The 18763-nt window shown below is 42.6% G+C and overlaps 1 protein-coding gene across 1 annotated transcript in view; it reads left to right on the top strand.

The window, feature by feature from the left end:
* Positions 1 to 11672, top strand: part of WBP4 (WW domain binding protein 4) — a 14584-nt gene extending 2912 nt beyond the window's left edge. Inside the window, exons 2-11 of the mRNA XM_018560476.1 lie at positions 3641 to 3665; positions 4916 to 4988; positions 5737 to 5799; positions 6093 to 6219; positions 7284 to 7436; positions 7520 to 7575; positions 8438 to 8513; positions 8593 to 8795; positions 10903 to 11078; positions 11355 to 11672. Of these exons, the coding sequence (XP_018415978.1) occupies positions 3664 to 3665; positions 4916 to 4988; positions 5737 to 5799; positions 6093 to 6219; positions 7284 to 7436; positions 7520 to 7575; positions 8438 to 8513; positions 8593 to 8795; positions 10903 to 11078; positions 11355 to 11565 (1140 nt within the window). The 5' untranslated portion in view covers positions 3641 to 3663 and the 3' untranslated portion in view covers positions 11566 to 11672. The remainder of the gene's footprint in view (positions 1 to 3640; positions 3666 to 4915; positions 4989 to 5736; positions 5800 to 6092; positions 6220 to 7283; positions 7437 to 7519; positions 7576 to 8437; positions 8514 to 8592; positions 8796 to 10902; positions 11079 to 11354) is intronic.
* Positions 11673 to 18763: the final 7091 nt, after the last annotated feature.

The raw sequence follows: 18763 nt of genomic DNA, 5'->3' as shown, positions 1-18763 counted from the left end.
AAAAAAATAAAAGCTGACTTGTAGGGGGGAGGGGGGGGGGGGGGGGGAAGAAACCATAAAATGTATAAAAGGTCAGCTTGAACTTTTTTTTTGTAATATTTTTTTTTCTTTCATGGTGCATATACTCGGTTGGTCACTTGTGTATTGTGTACAGTATTATGTTGTTTGCTATGCTTTCCTTCAGGCCCAGGTAACCTCGGCACTCCGGCTGTTGTGGAACTACAAGTCCCATGAAGCATTGCAAGACCCTGACAGCCACAAGCATGAATCCCAGAGGCACGATGGGATTTGTACTTTCACCACAGCTGGAGTGCTGAGGTTGCCTACCCCTGCTTTATTGTGTGCATTTTACCTGGTGGAGATCGAACCGGTCTTTGCACATTTCATACACATATTCATAGTTCTATTTTGTGTTAAGTCGGGTATACACGTGTACAGATTCCAGATTCCTTCACCGACACTTACAAGCATTGAGGGACGAATCCCCTGCTGTTTGTGCTGTATTCTGACAGCGGCCGGCAGCCGCTGTCAGAATACTGAAAGGAGCTAGCAGTGGACTGGCTGCCAGCTCCATTCAGCCAAGCATTTTCCAACCTGCTCCTTCAACCAGCTGATCAAGGGATTCCAGTGTAGGAATGTGCTGACAGCGGCACCCACTGTGCGAATTTCAGCCAGTTCCTGATGAATTCATGGCGTGTGTGCCTGCCTTTAGCTGTTTCATTTCTTATTCATAACATAGTACAGGTACATTTTAGTTATCCACTTTGGGTTATTTGACTTTTTCACTTCATTTTTGATATTGTATGACAACAGGGATATTTCCTGTCCTTACTGCTGTTTCTATGCACGTAGTTTTAATATGGACAATTTAATTTATTTGCCGGCTTTGTACCTCCAAAAACAAGCCGATTCTGGCAACAAACTTGCCAAATCTCCTGATGCATTTGTTTTTCTTTTACATTGAGGGATTGTTCACACCGAATGCGGTGCATTCCAGAGTGGTAGCCGCTGGAACACACCGCAATCGCTCACAAAACTTCCCCCTGCGTTCTGGGGGGGCGTGGTGGCGCATTGAATTCAATGGCACCACTTCCACGCCCAACCCCTCGGAGTGCGATCGGACGCTTGGCAAAACTTTGCCTGCATTCCGTTCCACTGCAAACGCAAAAAATAGAGCAAGCCGCATTCCACGCAATCGTGGAAGCAGTGCCATTGAATTAAATGCACCACCACGCCCCTTCCCACCCCAGAACGCAGGGGGAAGTTTTGTGAGGGATTGCGGTGCGTTCCAGCAGCTACCGCTCTGGAACGCACCGCCTTCTGTGTGAACAAGCCCTGAACAAAAGCTGGCCATACACTGCTTAGATTTTCGAAATAACTTTTGCACAAAAGAATGCTTGTTCAACTTTCTATTAGTCGATGGGGTCAAATCAACGATCGTTTTCAGCCATAGTGATGAAAAAAAGGAGCAGGGTGGAAAATGTTTCTTAAACTAACGAAATTCTAACTGTGAATGTGGTTTTCATTCGGGAAACTCCATTCCAAAATCCAATGTTCGAATCAAACAACATTTCCATTGACATTCGTCAAGTGTCTGACGGAATTATCGGGTGGTAAAGAAAGATCTTTATGATCGTATAAATGTTTGGAAATCTACTAGTGAATGGCCGACTTAAACATGAATTGTTCTCTCATTATCCATGAGCAGATTGTCTGCACTGTGGTCTTATTCCTTCATCTGCTGTCCTTATGTAGAAGACCCTTTGAATGACTTCTTCATGTAAGCAGCGAGCAGGCTGGCTATATGAAGAAGCTGCACATGTTCAGTTGTTCCGCTCTTTTCTGTCTTCTTGTAGTGCATGTAAACCCTACCAATAATATTCTCTTATTTGCTCACTTTAAATATTTCATCAAAAGTGGTTTGTTAGCATTTCAATATTTGAAAAAATATACCTGTTTATCTTGTCAGAAATTTAGAGCCGTCCTGTGTTATCTGAAGAAGCCAGGTTAGTCAGCCAGTTCTTATCTTGGGACTACAGATCAATTAGCCTTCATGCTGTCTTTGAATAGTCCAGGGGGTGGGTCTAAGTAGGTGAGCCAAAGACAACTGGTAGGACTGACAACACTCAGTCCACCAAAATGCTGTGCGCTGTCAGCCGACAACAAGACTTGAGAGCGAAGTGCATTTCTGGCAGGTCAACAGGTATTTTTCTGTACTTGCAGAGTCTTTGAAGGGATACAACTTGGGTAAATGTGTAGGGATTGCAGAGATGTATTGCATGGATTTTTTTTTTTTTTTCCCTCTTATTCTCTGACAACCACTTTTGCGGGAGGACATAAGTCTGGCTGGATCAGGCAAAAATCTCACGCATGGGAACTTAAAGTATCTTTCCAAACAGGGGTAACATCTATTTTATGTTTGTTACATGTTTCTCATTCACATAGCATAACATGCACAACACATGCTCTATTCTGGAACAAACGTTCTCTGTACTGAGTTTTGCTCTGGATCATGGTAAGTAGCGGTTTACACTTACCCATTTTTCGCTGCGCGCTCCCGTCCGAGAAAACTAAACCGCTCCGGCGGCCGCAAGGCATCTTGGGGCGGGTGCATGCGCAGTTCGGATTCTCGGCCGGGAAACGAGCAGAGACGCAAGGTAAGTATACGGACGCATGCAGACACCGCTGGATCGGAAGTGCCTGCAAGCAGAGAGGAGTCAGCGCTGGATCGGAGAGCCGCAGCACCGCTGGAGGGACAGATGAAAACCTCAGGAAAGAAGAGGAAGATCGGATTAAGAAACCTCATTTAAGGTAGGTGCTGACATTAACATGGGGGGAGGGGAAAAAAAAATATCCTTTAATGTCACTTTAAAGGGTTATTAAACCCTCATTGGTTTTTGCATATATCTACTGCTAGCAAACAGTAGATATATGCACAACGATAAAATAAAATAAAAACTTTTTCAAAGGGTTAATACTTACCTGTGTCTCCGCCGCGCGCTCCCGTCCGAACATCTGAAAATTTCTCGGGCGGGCGCATGTGCAGTTCAGATGTTCAGCCAGGAGATGAGGAGAGACACAAGGTAAGTATGTGGAGCAGCGTGAACCCGCACAGACTTCGTGGGACGTCAGAGGAGAGGAGGACACAGGAGTTGGCGCTGGATGGGAGACCCGCACCAGCGCTGGAGGGACAGCTAAAAACTACCTGAGAGAAGATGATCGGATTAAGAGGCATGATTTAAGGTAAGTCCTTACCTTAGCTGGGGGGGGGGGCTTTTGCCCTAATGTCACTTTAACCCTGTCTGTACTGTGCTGGCAGATCTCTATCATTTGTAAATGAGATTGGAACACATTCTCTCCTAACTGAGAGTTAAAGATTTAGAAGCATTGTATGATAATGAGGAGAAGCTCAGTCCGTCCCTAGTCTTTTATGGGGACAGCCAGAGATACCTGTCACTTGGAAATAGAGAGAAAAGCTTGGAAAGGCCTGCTGCACAGTGTGTTGGGAGAATATCATTATTTTTACATGGGATAACAGCAATGTGTACATTAAGCTTTGTTTACCACATGTCTCTGTTTACATGTTTATATTTGTGGGCAGAATATCAATGCTTTTCTAACACATTTTGTTTATTTCTGTAGGAAAGACACAAGGAAGCCAACATGTAAGTCCTGTGTAGATAAATGCAATGTTAAACTGAACTCCAGGCAAACCAGTAATGAAATCAATAGCAATTAACTGTTTTACCAGCCACAGTATTTGTATTTCTATCCAAGCAGTCCTGATTTTACACAGCCCTGCCATGCAGCACAGCCAGGCACATTCATCCACTTTCTCTGTTAGTTACAACTGTGGGTGTATTGTCAGGATACCCAAATATAGCTTGCAGCTGATTGGTTGCAAGCTCCATTCGGCCAAGAATTTTCCAACTTGCTCCTTCTATCCGCTGATTGAATTATGCTAACAGGGTCACCCACTCGGATCACCGAAATTGGCACTGTGTATAGCCTACTTTATACTGTAAACTGCAAGGCACATTTACTGTGAAAGGTTTCACCTTACTCTGGCCTTCGTTGAACAGCCCCTCTCCTAAAATGCTGGCTGCAATGTGGAGCCTCTGGTATCCCGCCGAGCTCTGCCTGCTTATCACTGCATAGAGGACTCCCTGATTGGAGAAGAGGCCGGTCACATGGCTTTTACAGGTTACATGACTGGGCTTTCCTCCCTTGATTTTAATTGCTGTGGAACATTTATAAAACACATAACTTTTAGATTGTAAGCCCTCAGGGGCAGGGCCCTCCTTACCATCTTCTCTTGATTTGTATTGTGATTGTAATGTCTTCCTTATATTGTAAAGCGCTGCGCAAATTGTTGGCGCTATATAAATACTATGTAGTAATAATAATAACTAAGGCCATACTTGTGCTTTATCAATGCATCCCATAGTTTTTGATCCTGCCAGTAGATGTTTTTTCCAACTTCCATTAGCAGGCTGACAACGCTACTGTGCCCTGTCACTGTATAATGAACATTGTGGAATGGGAAGTCTTAGATGGACTTTAAGTAAGCAACAAACATATTAAAATATAACCTCAGGTAACACATTTTAAGCACTTACAGCAACATGTAATTTTTTTTTTTCCTTTTTAAAAAGGGTACAAACCATATGAATAAAAACTGACCATTGCGCCATTGTTACATGATTTGTTACAAACTCTGTAACTGCTATTTTGCTGGACAGCTTGGTAAAGGAGGTTAGAAATGAATGGATTTTATGGCAGGTTTAACAGTTAACAAAACTGTCATGTGGACTGGGGAATAAAAACCTGTTATCTCTAGGGACAGACTGCTTCATATTTGTCATTTTTGATTTTGCCTATAGTTCTATTTTAACACGCAGTGCTTCTTTTGCAGGGCTGACTACTGGAAATCTCAGCCTAAGAAATTTTGCACATATTGCAAGTGTTGGATTGCTGACAATAAGCCGGTATGTGTTGTTTATAAATTATTAATAATAATAATATTTATATTTTAAAGCAAATATAAATTTGACAGCTGTGGCAAGTTACTTGTAATTTATAAATGTCTGTATATTAATGTGTTTTCTTCTGAGATAATAGGTCTCATTTTATAAAAATTTCTGAAGGGAGAAATTACTGTATTGCCCTTGGAAACCAGTCACATTCTTCTTTTAAACCTTCCCTATAAAATGACCTGTGAAAGGGCAGCCAGAACCTAGTACCTACACCTCATTACAGGCAGTTCTGGTTTTAAGGTGCCCATACACTGCACGATTCTCGTACAAGAATCCCGGGAAATCCCGCGATCGTACGAGAATCGTGCAGAGTATGGAAGGCGTGCAACCGTTTCTAATGTACGGTCGCACGACTTTTGTATATCGAGCATGTTGATAAACCAGCCGAGAATTGTACGATTTTCGGCTGGTTTTTAACAGGATCGAGAGATAACAGCCGAACGGGCCGGTGTGCGCACACTGCCCATTCAGCATTGCAGTCATCGGGCTTGCGATGATCGCAGGTAAGATCTGCCTGTCCATCTTGGACAGGCAGATCGTACGCTTTTTTTATTACTTTACAACCCTCGCAAGACAGAAGTCTTGCGAGGGTTGTAAAGTGTATGGGCACCTTTTAGGATCCTGGGTTTTTTTGTTAGAGAAACATAGAAGTCATTCGTTTTTTTAAATTAATGTTATATCTTTTCTTTTTTTTTTTTAGAGTGTTGAGTTCCACGAGCGGGGCAAAAACCACAAAGAAAATGTCATCAAGAAAATCAGTGAGGTAAAGTACTTGATCCCAACGTAATGTATTCCCTCCTAACAGAAGGACATAAAACATCTGCTACATTTATATATTGTCAACAAGATTATTAATTGTAATTTCTGGGGGTGTGATTGCTGTTTTTTAACTGTGTAGGATTGCCAACTATGTGCAAGTGTGGCCATACAAATCAGAAAACCTCACCATAGCTTCCGCCCTAGGCAGGGTTGCGCAGGTTGCAGTTCTAAATGGTATTGCTGTACATAGAAGGCATTCTGAGAACACTTGTGTAGCTCAGCTGTTTTCTCTTTCAGATCAAACAGAAAAGTATGGCCAAAGCCAAGGCAGATGAAAAGATGTCAAAGGAATTTGCTGCAATGGAGGAAGCTGCATTGAAGGCATATGAAGAAGATCTGAAGAGGCTCGAGGGCACAAAACCAGGTACCTGTTGATGTAATGATTTTTAAGGATATACCAAAAATAATCAGCACAGGTATTTAACTTAAACTAGCTTTATAGTGACAGGATTTATTGCCACCACAGTGACACCTGTTCACACAAGGTCAGCTAAGCCCAATTGAACTATCTTAATGTATTATTTTAACGCAGTCTGATTGCTTGTGTGATAATAAATATGCCTCTGTTTTCCTTTTAATCAGATAAGTCCTGCAGAATGGGTTAAAAAAGCCCTTTGCTGGCAGCACTAGGAAAGTCAGATGCTTCTCTTACACACAAGCAGCAGCCAGGGTCTGACGTTCACCACTGGACACTGCTCGGCTCTCCTGCAGCCTGACACAGCCACTGAATACTGTTTGGCTCTCCTGCAGCCTGACACAGCCACTGAATACTGCTTGGCTCTCCTGCAGTCTGACACGGCCACTGAATACTGCTTGGCTCTCCTGCAGCCTGACACAGCCACTGAATACTGCTTGGCTCTCCTGCAGTCTGACACAGCCACTGAATACTGCTTGGCTCTCCTGCAGTCTGACACGGCCACTGAATACTGCTTGGCTCTCCTGCAATCTGATGCGGCCCACTGAACACTGCTGTAATCCTGATTGAGTTTTCAGTTTCCTGAATGAAACTACAAGCAGCTGTGCTGACACATTTTGCCGGCATGGTCCACCATTCCTAAGCAAATAAGCACAGAAAGTGGCTGAAAGAGGCTTCAGGAGATCAGCAGCTCTGAGATACAAAAAAAAAAAAATGTTTGACACATAGTAATTTAACACACTAAATGTCGTCCAGTTAGTTAGTGTTTATTTAGATGAATTTTAACTGGAAAAACATGTACGCAATGTTTGAGTGCTTTTTACATTATTAGTATTATTATGCAGGATTTATATAGCATTATGTTATATCCATTGAGGATTTTTTTTCCCCCTGTTTGTGGTCATTCGTGTTTAGTTTTAATTGGTTTACAGTACACTGACTATTTCATAGTTTTCATTATGTGTGCAATATAAAGGTAATAAACAACTGACATTTTTCTCTAGCTCCTATAGCTCCTGTAGGTCCAACAATTGAGGAGAGAAGAGCGCGTGATGAGCAAAAAAGGAAAGAGATAGAAGCTCTAGAAAAACATCATGCTAGAAAACGGTGGACAAAGGCATTTTCTCCAGAAGGATTCACATATTACTACAATGAATTGACTGGAGGTACTGTAAGTTTTACTATATGGATATAGCAGGGTGAAATTTAAGGTGCTTTTCTCTTAATCCTTTTTTTCTTTGCATGCTAGAGACTCAGTGGGAAGAGCCAGATGGATTCCAGGAGAACAAGAACAAGTCTGAAGAGGTGAGAGGTGGCACAGTTATTTTCATTAACAATAGATGGAGAATGTGATTTAAAAGTTACTTATGTTAAGTGCCACCAGCATGTTAATATGGGCAAATAGTTACCTTTTCTATTTGGTAAGCTTCCCGAGCATTCAAGGGACCCCAAAAAGCATGGCAGTCTAATAATGAAGGCACAATTGGTTGGTTAAGCTGACAGCCAACAATGTGGCATTGGCGGTAAGAGGTGGCTGGGCCAAGCACCGACTTTGTAGTAGGAAGTTTAATATTGACATTCTGGTAGCACTTTACAAACCATAAGATCATTATGGAGTCACTTGAAAGCACCAACATTAAAGATATCTTTGGAAAACAAATGCAGCTTGCCTTTATAACAAAATGTGATGAGCAGAACAAGAGTAATATGTCTAAATTCTAAAGTTGACTTTGCTTCTTTTAAGGTTCTAATTGTTCAAAAACCAGATACATCTTTGTATTGCCAACTGTAGACTTATACTGTCAGTAACTACACTCCATATGGCAATATTTACCCATGAGGCCAACAGTCATGGTCCTGTGATGGTCTGTTTTGCTTGAGGCCTAACATTTGGTTTTGACAAATTTGACTATACTCGCGTATGGAAAAATTAGTGAAAGCTCATTATGTATGTGTATGAGCTTTTCTGGTGTGTGTGTGTGTGTGTGTGTGTGTGTGTGTGTGTGTGTGTGTGTGTGGTTTGTTGTGTTTTTTGTTTTGTTTGTTTTTCTTTAAACATGGAGCCAAACCTGTTTGGGAAGAAGGTGTACTACAATAATGAGACAGGAAATGGTTTAAAGCTCATTATATGTACGTGTATGGGCTTTTCTCATGGTTTTTTTAATAGCAAGGAGCCAAACCTGTTTGGGTAGAAGGTGTATCTGAAGAGGGTTATACGTACTACTACAATAATGAAACAGGAGGTATGTGCTTTTACTTAATATTATAGCCTATCCATTACTGTAACTGAAGTAATTAACAGAGTTTTTTGTTTTTTTGCAGAATCCAAATGGGAGAATCCAGAAGGTTTTGATGCTTTGCCACCTACAGAAGACCAGGAACGCACCCCGGACAAGCAAGACACAACTGTAGAGGAGGAGGCTGGCAGTGTGGAGCAAAAATCTGAGGCAACATCTGATGAGTCCAACCCATCAGAGGAAGCAACACCAGCACCTTCAGTATCAAAAACTAAAATCAATTTCCGGGTAAGACCACTGTTTACCATGTTTGTTTAATGGGAAAATGTTCCTCATTCCATTCTAAAATGTATGTGATGACGATGGATTGAGACGGAATTTAATGAGCTGTCCCAAACTGAACCTAAATTTCAGTGTGAGGTTTTTTTTTGGTGGTTCAGTTTCCAGAAAGGATTCCGAGGGCCATGGAACATCCAAAGGACCAGTCAGATCATCTGCCTTTTATATATGCTTCTATTGTTGCCCAAGCCCCTTCTACTTGAATGCCACCAGGCCCACCCTTCTGACAAAGTTTATCTGCTTCTGCTGTTGCGTGAGCACCCAGCATGACTACCAGTGTCACAAGGTCCAACACTTCTTGGTATCCCCAGTATAATTTTTGGAATGAGTGACCTAATGTTCCTTTGCCACTCCAAGACTCCTGACACCTGCCTGGCCCACAAGTAACATTTATTGTATCCCTTGGGCAATTTTTGGATTAAGCGTCTTGCCCTACTTACGCTTGCACTGCTTTTGACCACATTCCTACTTCTGCTGTCTAACCACACCAGAGCTGGCACCCCCCAAAAAAACCCTATGGGAATGCTTTTTTTCACATAAGCATGTCCAGGTCTGCTAGGAGCTGCTGCTGTTTTTTTCTGATTTCCACGGATGGCATCCCTAGGTTCAGTGGCGTAACAATTGCCATAGCGACCCAGGCGGCCACTATGGGGCACAGGGGGGCCCGGCCAAGACATCCCCCTGATGCCGTGCGGGCTGCCTGGGTCGCGGTATGGCATCTCGGGCTGCTGGCTGTCACTGGTGGGTGTGAGGAGGAACGTGTTGCTGTTAGATCACTGACACTGTGTCAGTGACAGCCAGCAGCTGCGGAGGAGGAGGCGGGGCTGGTGACTGAGGAGGAGGGGCCTGGCGATGGAAGAGGAGGCGGGGCCCTGTGCAGGAGGAGGCGGACAGCAGATCGGGGCTGACGGGAAACCGGTGTGCAGAGGTGTGACCAGCTCACCTGAGACCCTGCAGGGTCACTCTCAGGTGAGCTGTTTGGGATCTCAGGTGGGCTCTGCAAAGGACATACATTTTGCTATGGGGCCCTGTGATTTCTAGTTATGCCCCTGCCTAGGTTTTTATTTTTTGGCCCCATCATCTCATGAGGCAGAGCTGTGGGAGTTTCACAAACCATTCTACACAACTTTGTATAATTTGCAGCTTTGTAATACACACTTTTTTTGAGCCCCGTTGACTTTATTGAGACCCTTCCTCCTGTATTGAAATGTGACAAATTGTGGAGTTTTGCAGAGGCTTAAAATATTGTCTGAACCACAAAGTGATCTGACTTTTTTGTAGTTTGCTCATCTCTACTCAGCAATAAGTAAAAGCACTGTAAACATGTCATATTTATTAAATGAGGTCACCCCGAGCTAAATCATCTACATTACAGGATTTGCATGCAGCCTCAATGTGCCAGAAGGCATGTTTTCAGTCTGCGCAGAATTTATTAAAACAAATATAAGTTCTGTTGTAAATTACAGTTACACATTAAAGGAGAACTATGAGGTGAGTGATTTACACTCATCCTGATAGTTAGAGCCGACGTGTGACATTGGAACTGTCGCACATCGGCTCTATTAAACGGGAAGTGAGTGAGCACATACCGTCACTTCCTGATTATATCCCTGCAGAGAGCAGTGACTGTCAGTTCCCGCACTCCCCGCAGTGATTTCCCCCCTCTCCGGTCCTCCAGCGCAGAGTGCTGAAACGGACGGGGAGGGGGCGGGCACAGCTGGCTCTGCCTCTAGATAGGCAGAGCCTGCTGTCAATCAACCAGCTGGGTGGATCTCAACAGTATTGTCGGGATACGTACCTTCTGCAGCGCTCTCGGTTTATAGCTTGCTGTATACTGAGCCTTGAGAGAACTATGGGATACAAAGGTTTACCCCATAGTTCTCTTTTAGGTAATCCTATGCGATTACAAAACACAGAAATACAAATTTATTTGGACTTTTTGTAATTCAAAAGAGAGATACCTAAACATACCCATTGTGGGCTCCTTGCTATGTGCAAAAAATATAATCTTGTGGCTTATGCAATTTTTGTTTAATCAATAAAATGTGTTCTTTAGAGTAAAAAGGAAGAGAAAAAAGAAGACACACTTGAATCTGATATTAAAGAAGAAGACACTGAAGTCAAGCAGGAGACGGAAGAGAAGGGTTCCTCCCTGCAGCTTCCCAAGCAAAGGCCAAAAAAGGCGAATCCATATGGGGCATGGGAGCAAGTTAAAGAGGAGGAAGATCCATAGTAAGTAACGAAGAACCAATGTTCCTCTGCAGTGTTCTGTACATTCACTATAGTGCCAACAAGAGTTCAATAGGTGCCAAATTTTCCAGTGGTTGTGAAAAAAAACTGTCCTCTTTCTAAAGCAGAAACTGGCACTTCTTTGTTTTATACAGTATTTACACAGCTCTGGTCTGGGTTGATATCAGACAAGTGACAGCTGTGCTCTTTTTACTGTAACTTAACTAAGGATGGTAGTGATTACTACACTTTCATACACTTAACTTATTTTTCACGCAGTGAGAATGTGGATTTAGAGCTTCCAAATTTTGATTATGATGATGATCTACAAGTCTCAGTACCTGATCTCCCAGAAGAGCCAAAAGTGAAGTTCAAGGAAAAGACCATCACCACCCTTGGGGACACAGCAGCTGGAGTTTCTGTTTTCAAGAAAAGGAAGCTGGAAAATGTAAAACCCCGTAACATACGCCAGAGACTGAATGATCAGTAAAGGACTTTAATTTGGAAAATTCTGTTTTTAAACTGTGTGTTTCTAAGCATAGCAATATTATTTCTGTGTGCGCTTGGTGTGATTAAATGCTTTTCTATTTTTCTTTTATCATATGAGCTTTTTGCCTTCAAAACAAAATTGGTCATATCCCATAGTTCTGTCTAAGGGCCATCTGTAATGCTCTAATGTAGTCACAATTGTATTTTCCACTGCAGGTTTGAATCTGAATGAATGCTGGATGATTTAGTTTGTCCTATAGCAGGATTAAAAGCAACCTGTCATTAGAGAAATGTGTAGGCTGACATTGCTGATCTCTCCTTGTGAAAATGCTAGTTGGCTAGCTACCATGCAGATGCTTTGGCTTTAATACTTTGTCAGAGGCTCATGGCAAGTATGGAGAAAGGGAATTAAGGCTTTTCCCTGCCTTACATTTTCTATGTGCTTATCCAGATCTGTGACTCAAAAACATTGAAGCCAAACATTGCCAGGCAGCTAGAATTTTCTGAAGGAGGTAAGCAATGGTAGTCATTATTTTTTCTCATAACAGCTGTCTGAGGGCACTAGTGGGGGTACTGCAATGGGCTGGATTTGTGTTCAGGCAGATGTCACTGGCTGGCTCAGCCAAGCATCATATTTGAACCCCCTGTCTGCAGCTCTGTTATGGGATGGGGAGCCAGAAAACTGTCCACTGGTAAATATGTTAAAGGTCCTTTTATGTTTTCAGAGAGCAAAGGTTGGAGGTTAGGTTTCCACTGGACTTTCAGTCCACTTTACTTAAAGGAGAACTATGAGGCGAGTGCTTTTCACTCACCTCATAGTTCTAGCCGACCTGTGACAATGAGACTGTCACAGGTCGGCTCAGTAGATCGGGAGGTGAGCGAACATATACCGGCGTTTGTTCACCTCTCGATCCTGTTACAGCTCTCTGCCGTGACAGGGGAGGGGCTGGATTCCCCCCTCCCTGCTCCGATCTGCCAGCGCTGACTGGCGGAATGGACGGGGGAGGGGGCGGGTACAGCTGGCTCTGCCTCTAGATAGGCAGAGCCAGCTGTCACTCACGCAGCTGGGCGGATCTCGACATTGATGTCAGGATCCGCTGCGGCGTCTCAGTATAGCTGTAGCTCGCGGTATACTGAGCTTAGGGTAACGGGAGGACGCTAGTTTGTGTCCTCCCGTTACCCTAAGGAGAACAATGGGGAAAAGCCCTGACCCCATAGTTCTCCTTTTTAAGTTGCATGAGTCCCACAAAAATGTTTGTCCATCAAGCTAGTAGTAGTCATATTTAAATGGACTTGTTTTGTTCCATCTACGTGGCATCCTTTTCTCAGGGGTGCGCTCTACTTCTCTCGCCCACACTCTCTCTCTCTCTCTCTCCACCCCTCTCTTTCTCCTTAAACATCCAGTCATGTGCAGGAGGTAAAAATGACAGCCTTATGTGATTGAATTCTTGAAGTGAACAAAGGTCTCTCCCTTTTACTTTAGTTTATTTCACCTCAGTTTAATAAATCTCGCCTTTACTGAGCGACGGCAAAGGAATATGTATATAAAACATACTGATCTTCACTTGCAATAATAATATACTCTTTTAGCGCGTGTGAATGTATTTCTACAGACCAATTGACTTCAAGTTTGAGCCATAATATTTGTCTGCAAAAAAACAATGGTACACTGTATGGAGTAAGAACTAAAAAGGATGCCCCCCCCCCTTAGCCATCCAGCAGAGTACAGACCATCCATAGGAATTAATGGGACCACTGTGCACTCAGAGCACCTGGGCAGGATATTCTGGGTTCAACTGCCATGCAGCATTAGGCAAGGCTGTGCAGTGGGAAACTTGGGAGTTGGGATAAAGGTAAGTATCTAACTAAACTGGCTACACTGGGGGAGGTTTATTTAAAGGCCAACTTCACTTTAACAAATGAATGACTTTTTTGCCACCAATGTCTTGCTGCAATATTACACTGCTTATCAGATACTTCCACATTATTTTTACAGAGAAAGAGATGATAAAACCTCTATTACATCACTTTAGAATGTGTAGTTTGTAAACCGCATTCCCTAATAAAGTCACTGCGATATGACCTGCGATATGACCATGTATTTGGCTGCTAGGGTCTTCTACTACAATTTTTAGATATAAAACAGAATATACTGTATATACAAACTAATTTACTGACTGTCATCTGTAATGTTGCACTTGGTCCACGGCAACCAATTATTATACAGATTCAGTGAAAAATATAATCTTGCCCCTATACAAAGCATGAGTAAGACTTTATCTTGAATATGCAGTTCATTTTTGGCCACCAGTTCACAGAAAGGATATTGTAGAACTGGAAAGAGTACAGGTAAAGGCAACTACATTAATAAGTAATTATTACTACAACACAATCTCACCCTGGTCTCTCCTAACTCGACCACTTTTATCTACAACAGTTCTCTCATCCTCCCATGACTCACTTGATCCCCTCACTACACCCAGATGGGCCTCAACTGCTATAACCCTGGCAAACAGATGACAGCAGATGTCTCAGAAGACATAGTCATGCTCTTGAGTAAGTGTGGTGTAAAAGTAAATCCCTGGCAGACTTCGCCCTGTATAAATCTCCCCTCCTATATTATAATTCCTCCCTCAGTTCTGACAAATAGACCGATTTTTTTTTTTTATCACTCTCATTTAGTCCTTGCTAACTCTTTTCTACCTTTTAACTCTTTACTTCATCCACCAATGCAGCGCCCAGGACATTGCCAATCATTTTTAAAACGAGATGGATGCAATTTGTAATGAAATCACCATCCAGAGATCTCCCTACTTAACATCCTTCTCAACTGCCATCTTCCTCTCCCCTCTAAAACATGTACTGGTCATCATCCCCTATACATGAAAAAGCCTTCGCTGGACCCCACCAGTCTGAGCAACGTAAAATCTATCTCCTTGCTCTGTTTACCTCCAAACAGAATGCCTAATCTACAACCCTTGTACCTGCTACCTCACTCATAACCTTCTTGACCCCTTCCAGTCTGGCTCTTGTCTGCAACACTCCACAGAAACGGTCTTATTGAAAATCTAACAAGTTACTAACTGCTAAAACCAATGGCCAACAATTGACTTCATCTGGAGCCCCAGATGAAGTCAATTGTGACGTAGGGCGGAGTCTAGCAGACGTGGATTGGAGATTGCATGGTCGGCAGCACAGCTCCTGTTTGATCTGTCTTTGCACCCAGAGAACACGGTGACACGGAGAGAGAGTTGTCGAGCATACATTTTATTTGAAGTTTTATGTCTACTTTCCTCATGTGAGTAGTTTTTTAAATAAAGGAGGTTTTTTTTTTTTTTGCGGTTTTATGCTATGGGCTGTTTTTATATTTTATTGGATATGGTCGTGATGACACGCTGACGTAATTTTCTGTGCAACGATTGTGGAGAGATGGACTTTGAATAAGATCGATTGGAGACCCATTAAAGCGATTCTAGACCTGCTTAGGTCTATTTATAAGGTGACCGGCCGGCTGAGAGGGGGAGCCCCTGGGTGATAATTGGAGCTGACGTTTCACAGTGGAAGGATAAAGAGTGTGGTGCACTTGGGACAAATCTTTAGCACTACCGTGTTTCCCCGAAAGTAAGACATCCCCCGAAAATAAGACCTAGCGCTATCTTCGGGGATGTCTGTAATATAAGACCTACCCCGAAAATAAGACCTAGTGTCTTATTTCGTGCAAAAAAAAAAATAAGACACTGTCTTATTTTCGGGGAAACACGGTATATACGTGTGATTCCACATTTGTGTATATTTGAACATGGAATATATGATTGAACTTTCCGTAGGACTATTATTTACAAGAAGATTCATTGTTAACACTTTTTTGATTGCATGTATTATTTAAGCACGTATTTATTATAGAGATTTGTTTATGTATTGTTCTAGATGAAGCGCAGCACATTCATTATAATTTAAAGTATTGTGCTGTATTAAGGGCCCATTTACAATGATGTATTGTAGTAAAGTGCATGTATTACGGCAAATTACCACAAACTATGTTAACGCAATACAATATTCATTGTGCAGCAGTGTCATTCATTTATAATGGAACCCCAATGCTTTGCAAGGTAGCTGCCAACGCATCTGCAGTACAACACAGTACCTACTGTGTTGCTGAAAATGCTGAAGGTACTTGTGTTTAAGTTGGGCTGTCCTAATGTAGCGCACTTTAATGCACAAAAACCATTTTGTGTAAAACCAATGAATAGTGTAAATGGGCCCTAAAAGTACTGTACAACAAAGATAATTGGTTGCTTCTGGTAACTAACATAATGTTGATTATATGCCTTTACTGATTATTTTTTAACCAAGGAAGGATTTTAAAGAAAATGTTCAACATTTACCTGCTTCTATTACTACAAACACGTTTGAAGCCAGAGGGTCAACATGACAGGCAGGCAACTGCCATTTTCAAAAGAAAGTCGGCACTAGAAGCCTACAGATTTCACTTACAATAGATTTCCTTTACCCTCAGCTGAAGGCTGTTGATTTATGAATTGTAATATTCAGTTTGCTGGTATTACTGCAGCTCACATTCAGAAATAGATGCCATAAGGCTGGGTTCACACCTGGGCGTGTTGTAGGCATGTTTTTTGTCCAATGAAACGCGTGTTCGACGCTCATTTTTTAACCTCCCTGGCTGGTATGATTTTTTTTTCCGCTATCTTTTTTTAGTTTTTTTTTTTACTTTTAAACTTCCCGCTGGTTCTGCCCCCCTGCGACGCGGACACTCGCAAGGGAAGGAAGACGGCAGCGACTGGAGGACACAGCGGGGATCGCGAAGAAGGTAAGACCTACGCTGTATTCCCGAGTGTGGCTCGGGGTTACCGCTTTGTTAATCCCGAGCCACACTCGGGAATACCAATGGATACGCGCTGAAATCCAGCCCAAAGAAGCTCCTGTACTATTTCGGGCGTAGGGCGTTTTTCAGCGCGTCAAAACGTGCTGAAATACGCCCAGGTGGGAACCATGCCCATAGGAATTAATAGGATTTCACTGCTTGAGTGTTTTTCAGCACTGAAAAATGCCCAGGTGTGAACCCAGCCTAAGTGCACATAGCCTGACATTTGTAATTTAGCTGGTGAATTTTATCCTGATTCGTTGAAGTCTCCTTTAACAAGTGTTTGTAGTAGTGAAATGACACTACTAACATATAAGGCTGTCCCTTTAATGAGGCAACCTGAGGGTGTTGCCCCAGGTGGCATCTCTATATCACGTGGGGGGAGCGGCAGGCAGAGCGGCATGGCTGCTCCACCGCACAACCATTGACCTTACTGTTTGCCAGGCGCTGGGCAGGACACCAGCCAGAGCATCCATGGCTGCTAACAGTGGGAAGATGTAGAGCCTGCAGAGAATGGTGTAACTCTCGTGTGTCATGGCGCTGTCTTCTCTACCCACCTCACTGCTCTGATTGCATGCACCCCCCCTCTCTTCCACCAGCCTCGAGGTAAAAAGGCTAGGGACACCACTGGCAACATACATAGTACAACAAGTCATTAGGCAATGTGATTGAATCATAGATGGCAAATGCGTTTTGTTGTGTAATTCATAATTGCCTACGTTGTGTAATATACTGTATACTTTGTATTTGCAGGACCATAGTTGTTATCTTGACTTTGATAAAACCGCTAGGGGTTAAAGTCATTGTGAATCTACGTCTTCTGGTCTATGATCTCCAGTCATGAGGAACAGCTAAGAATAATTACATTTCTTTAATTTTTAACAGGATGATTTCCAGCTTCTGTTGTAGTTACCTCCTAACAACCCATCATGATACAGACAGGAATAATTTTCTTGTCTCTGTTCTTTTGGGAACACGCAGGGTTTGTTCAGTATTTACTGAATGGCAGACAAAGAGGTAGGCTGAAAGCGGTATCACACGCGATACTTCTTATTGTTCTGTGGGATCATGCATGTTTGTGTTCATCCTGGCCGATGTTCATTTTACAAAACAATGATTTTCTTTTTTTTAATATGACAGCATTGAATGACATTTTACAAAATCAAGAGCTGATTATCATCAAAATGTAGGCTTTTTATTTATTGACAGCATGCAAATCAGGCACAGGGGAAATATTCAGCAAGTATGCATTTTTCTTCTGTTAACAACATTCAGTAAATGACAGAATACTAGCTTCATGGTAGTGTAGTTCACAGAGAGCAGGGAATATGGCAGAACTATCAAATATATTGAGGTAATATGTGCTTGAAAGAGTAAGATGCTTTTGATAAAAGGCTGAATATTTTCATAGGAATTTTTTACAGGGTTATTCACAAAAGAGTGAAGAGTTTGGAGAAGGCAGGAGAAGGGAACAATCTAGGACAACATAGCTGAACTGGAAAGTAAGCTGAATTGGAGAATTTTTCCAGTTCAGCTATGTTGTCCTAGATTGTTCACTTCTCCTGCCTTCTCCAAACTCTTCACCCTTTAGTGAATAAACCTAGAACCAATTTGGCATATGTAGGAAAATGAATATTTTGTATTTAATTAGTAGAAATGGGTGGGCTTACTTGTGACAAACTTATATTTTCATCTTGTTTGGGTTTACTTAAGCTAGCTACCAACTAGTCAAATTTCAGCTGAGTCCTGCTGAGTTCGACCAGTGTGTAGCCCATTCGCCACCCCTCCTTTCAACAAAAGTCCGATCTGAAAATTCTCAGCCGAAGAGTAATAGCAGCCAACCAGCTACAGTCACTGTTTGGGTATTCTGACAGTGGCACATCCAGTGGGCGCAGATGACAGCATTGAATGGCAGAATGCAATAGCCCAGCAGGGGAAATTCCCCCATCCACACAGTTTGTTTTGAGTGTTTTTTTCTTATTCAGGTCCACAAGAAAAAAGTTCAGTTTATAGCCAGCCTAAAGTAGGCTATACACACTGTAAACCTTGATCTCGATAACCTGGCTGAAATTCACTGCCTAGGTGCCGCTGTTGGCACTCTTCCACCCGGCATCCCTCGATCAGCTATACAATGTAGCAGGTCGGAAAATTCTCGGCCAAATGGAGCAGCAAATCTGCTGCAAACTGCGTACCTGTGTTCTAACAGCAGCCGGCGAAAAAAATAAAACCATGTATACACGGCTTTAGTATAAGACATGAAAGCTAGAGGCCATCTGCTGCTTGTCAACTGCCTAACCTCACACATTGCACTCAACCT

This window comes from Nanorana parkeri, unplaced genomic scaffold, assembly GCF_000935625.1.
Source record: "Nanorana parkeri isolate BGI_ZX_2015 unplaced genomic scaffold, ASM93562v1 scaffold457, whole genome shotgun sequence".
Classification (NCBI taxonomy): domain Eukaryota; kingdom Metazoa; phylum Chordata; class Amphibia; order Anura; family Dicroglossidae; genus Nanorana; species Nanorana parkeri.
The sequence above is the reverse complement of the archived record's forward strand: the minus strand, read 5'-3'. Positions and strand labels throughout refer to the sequence as shown.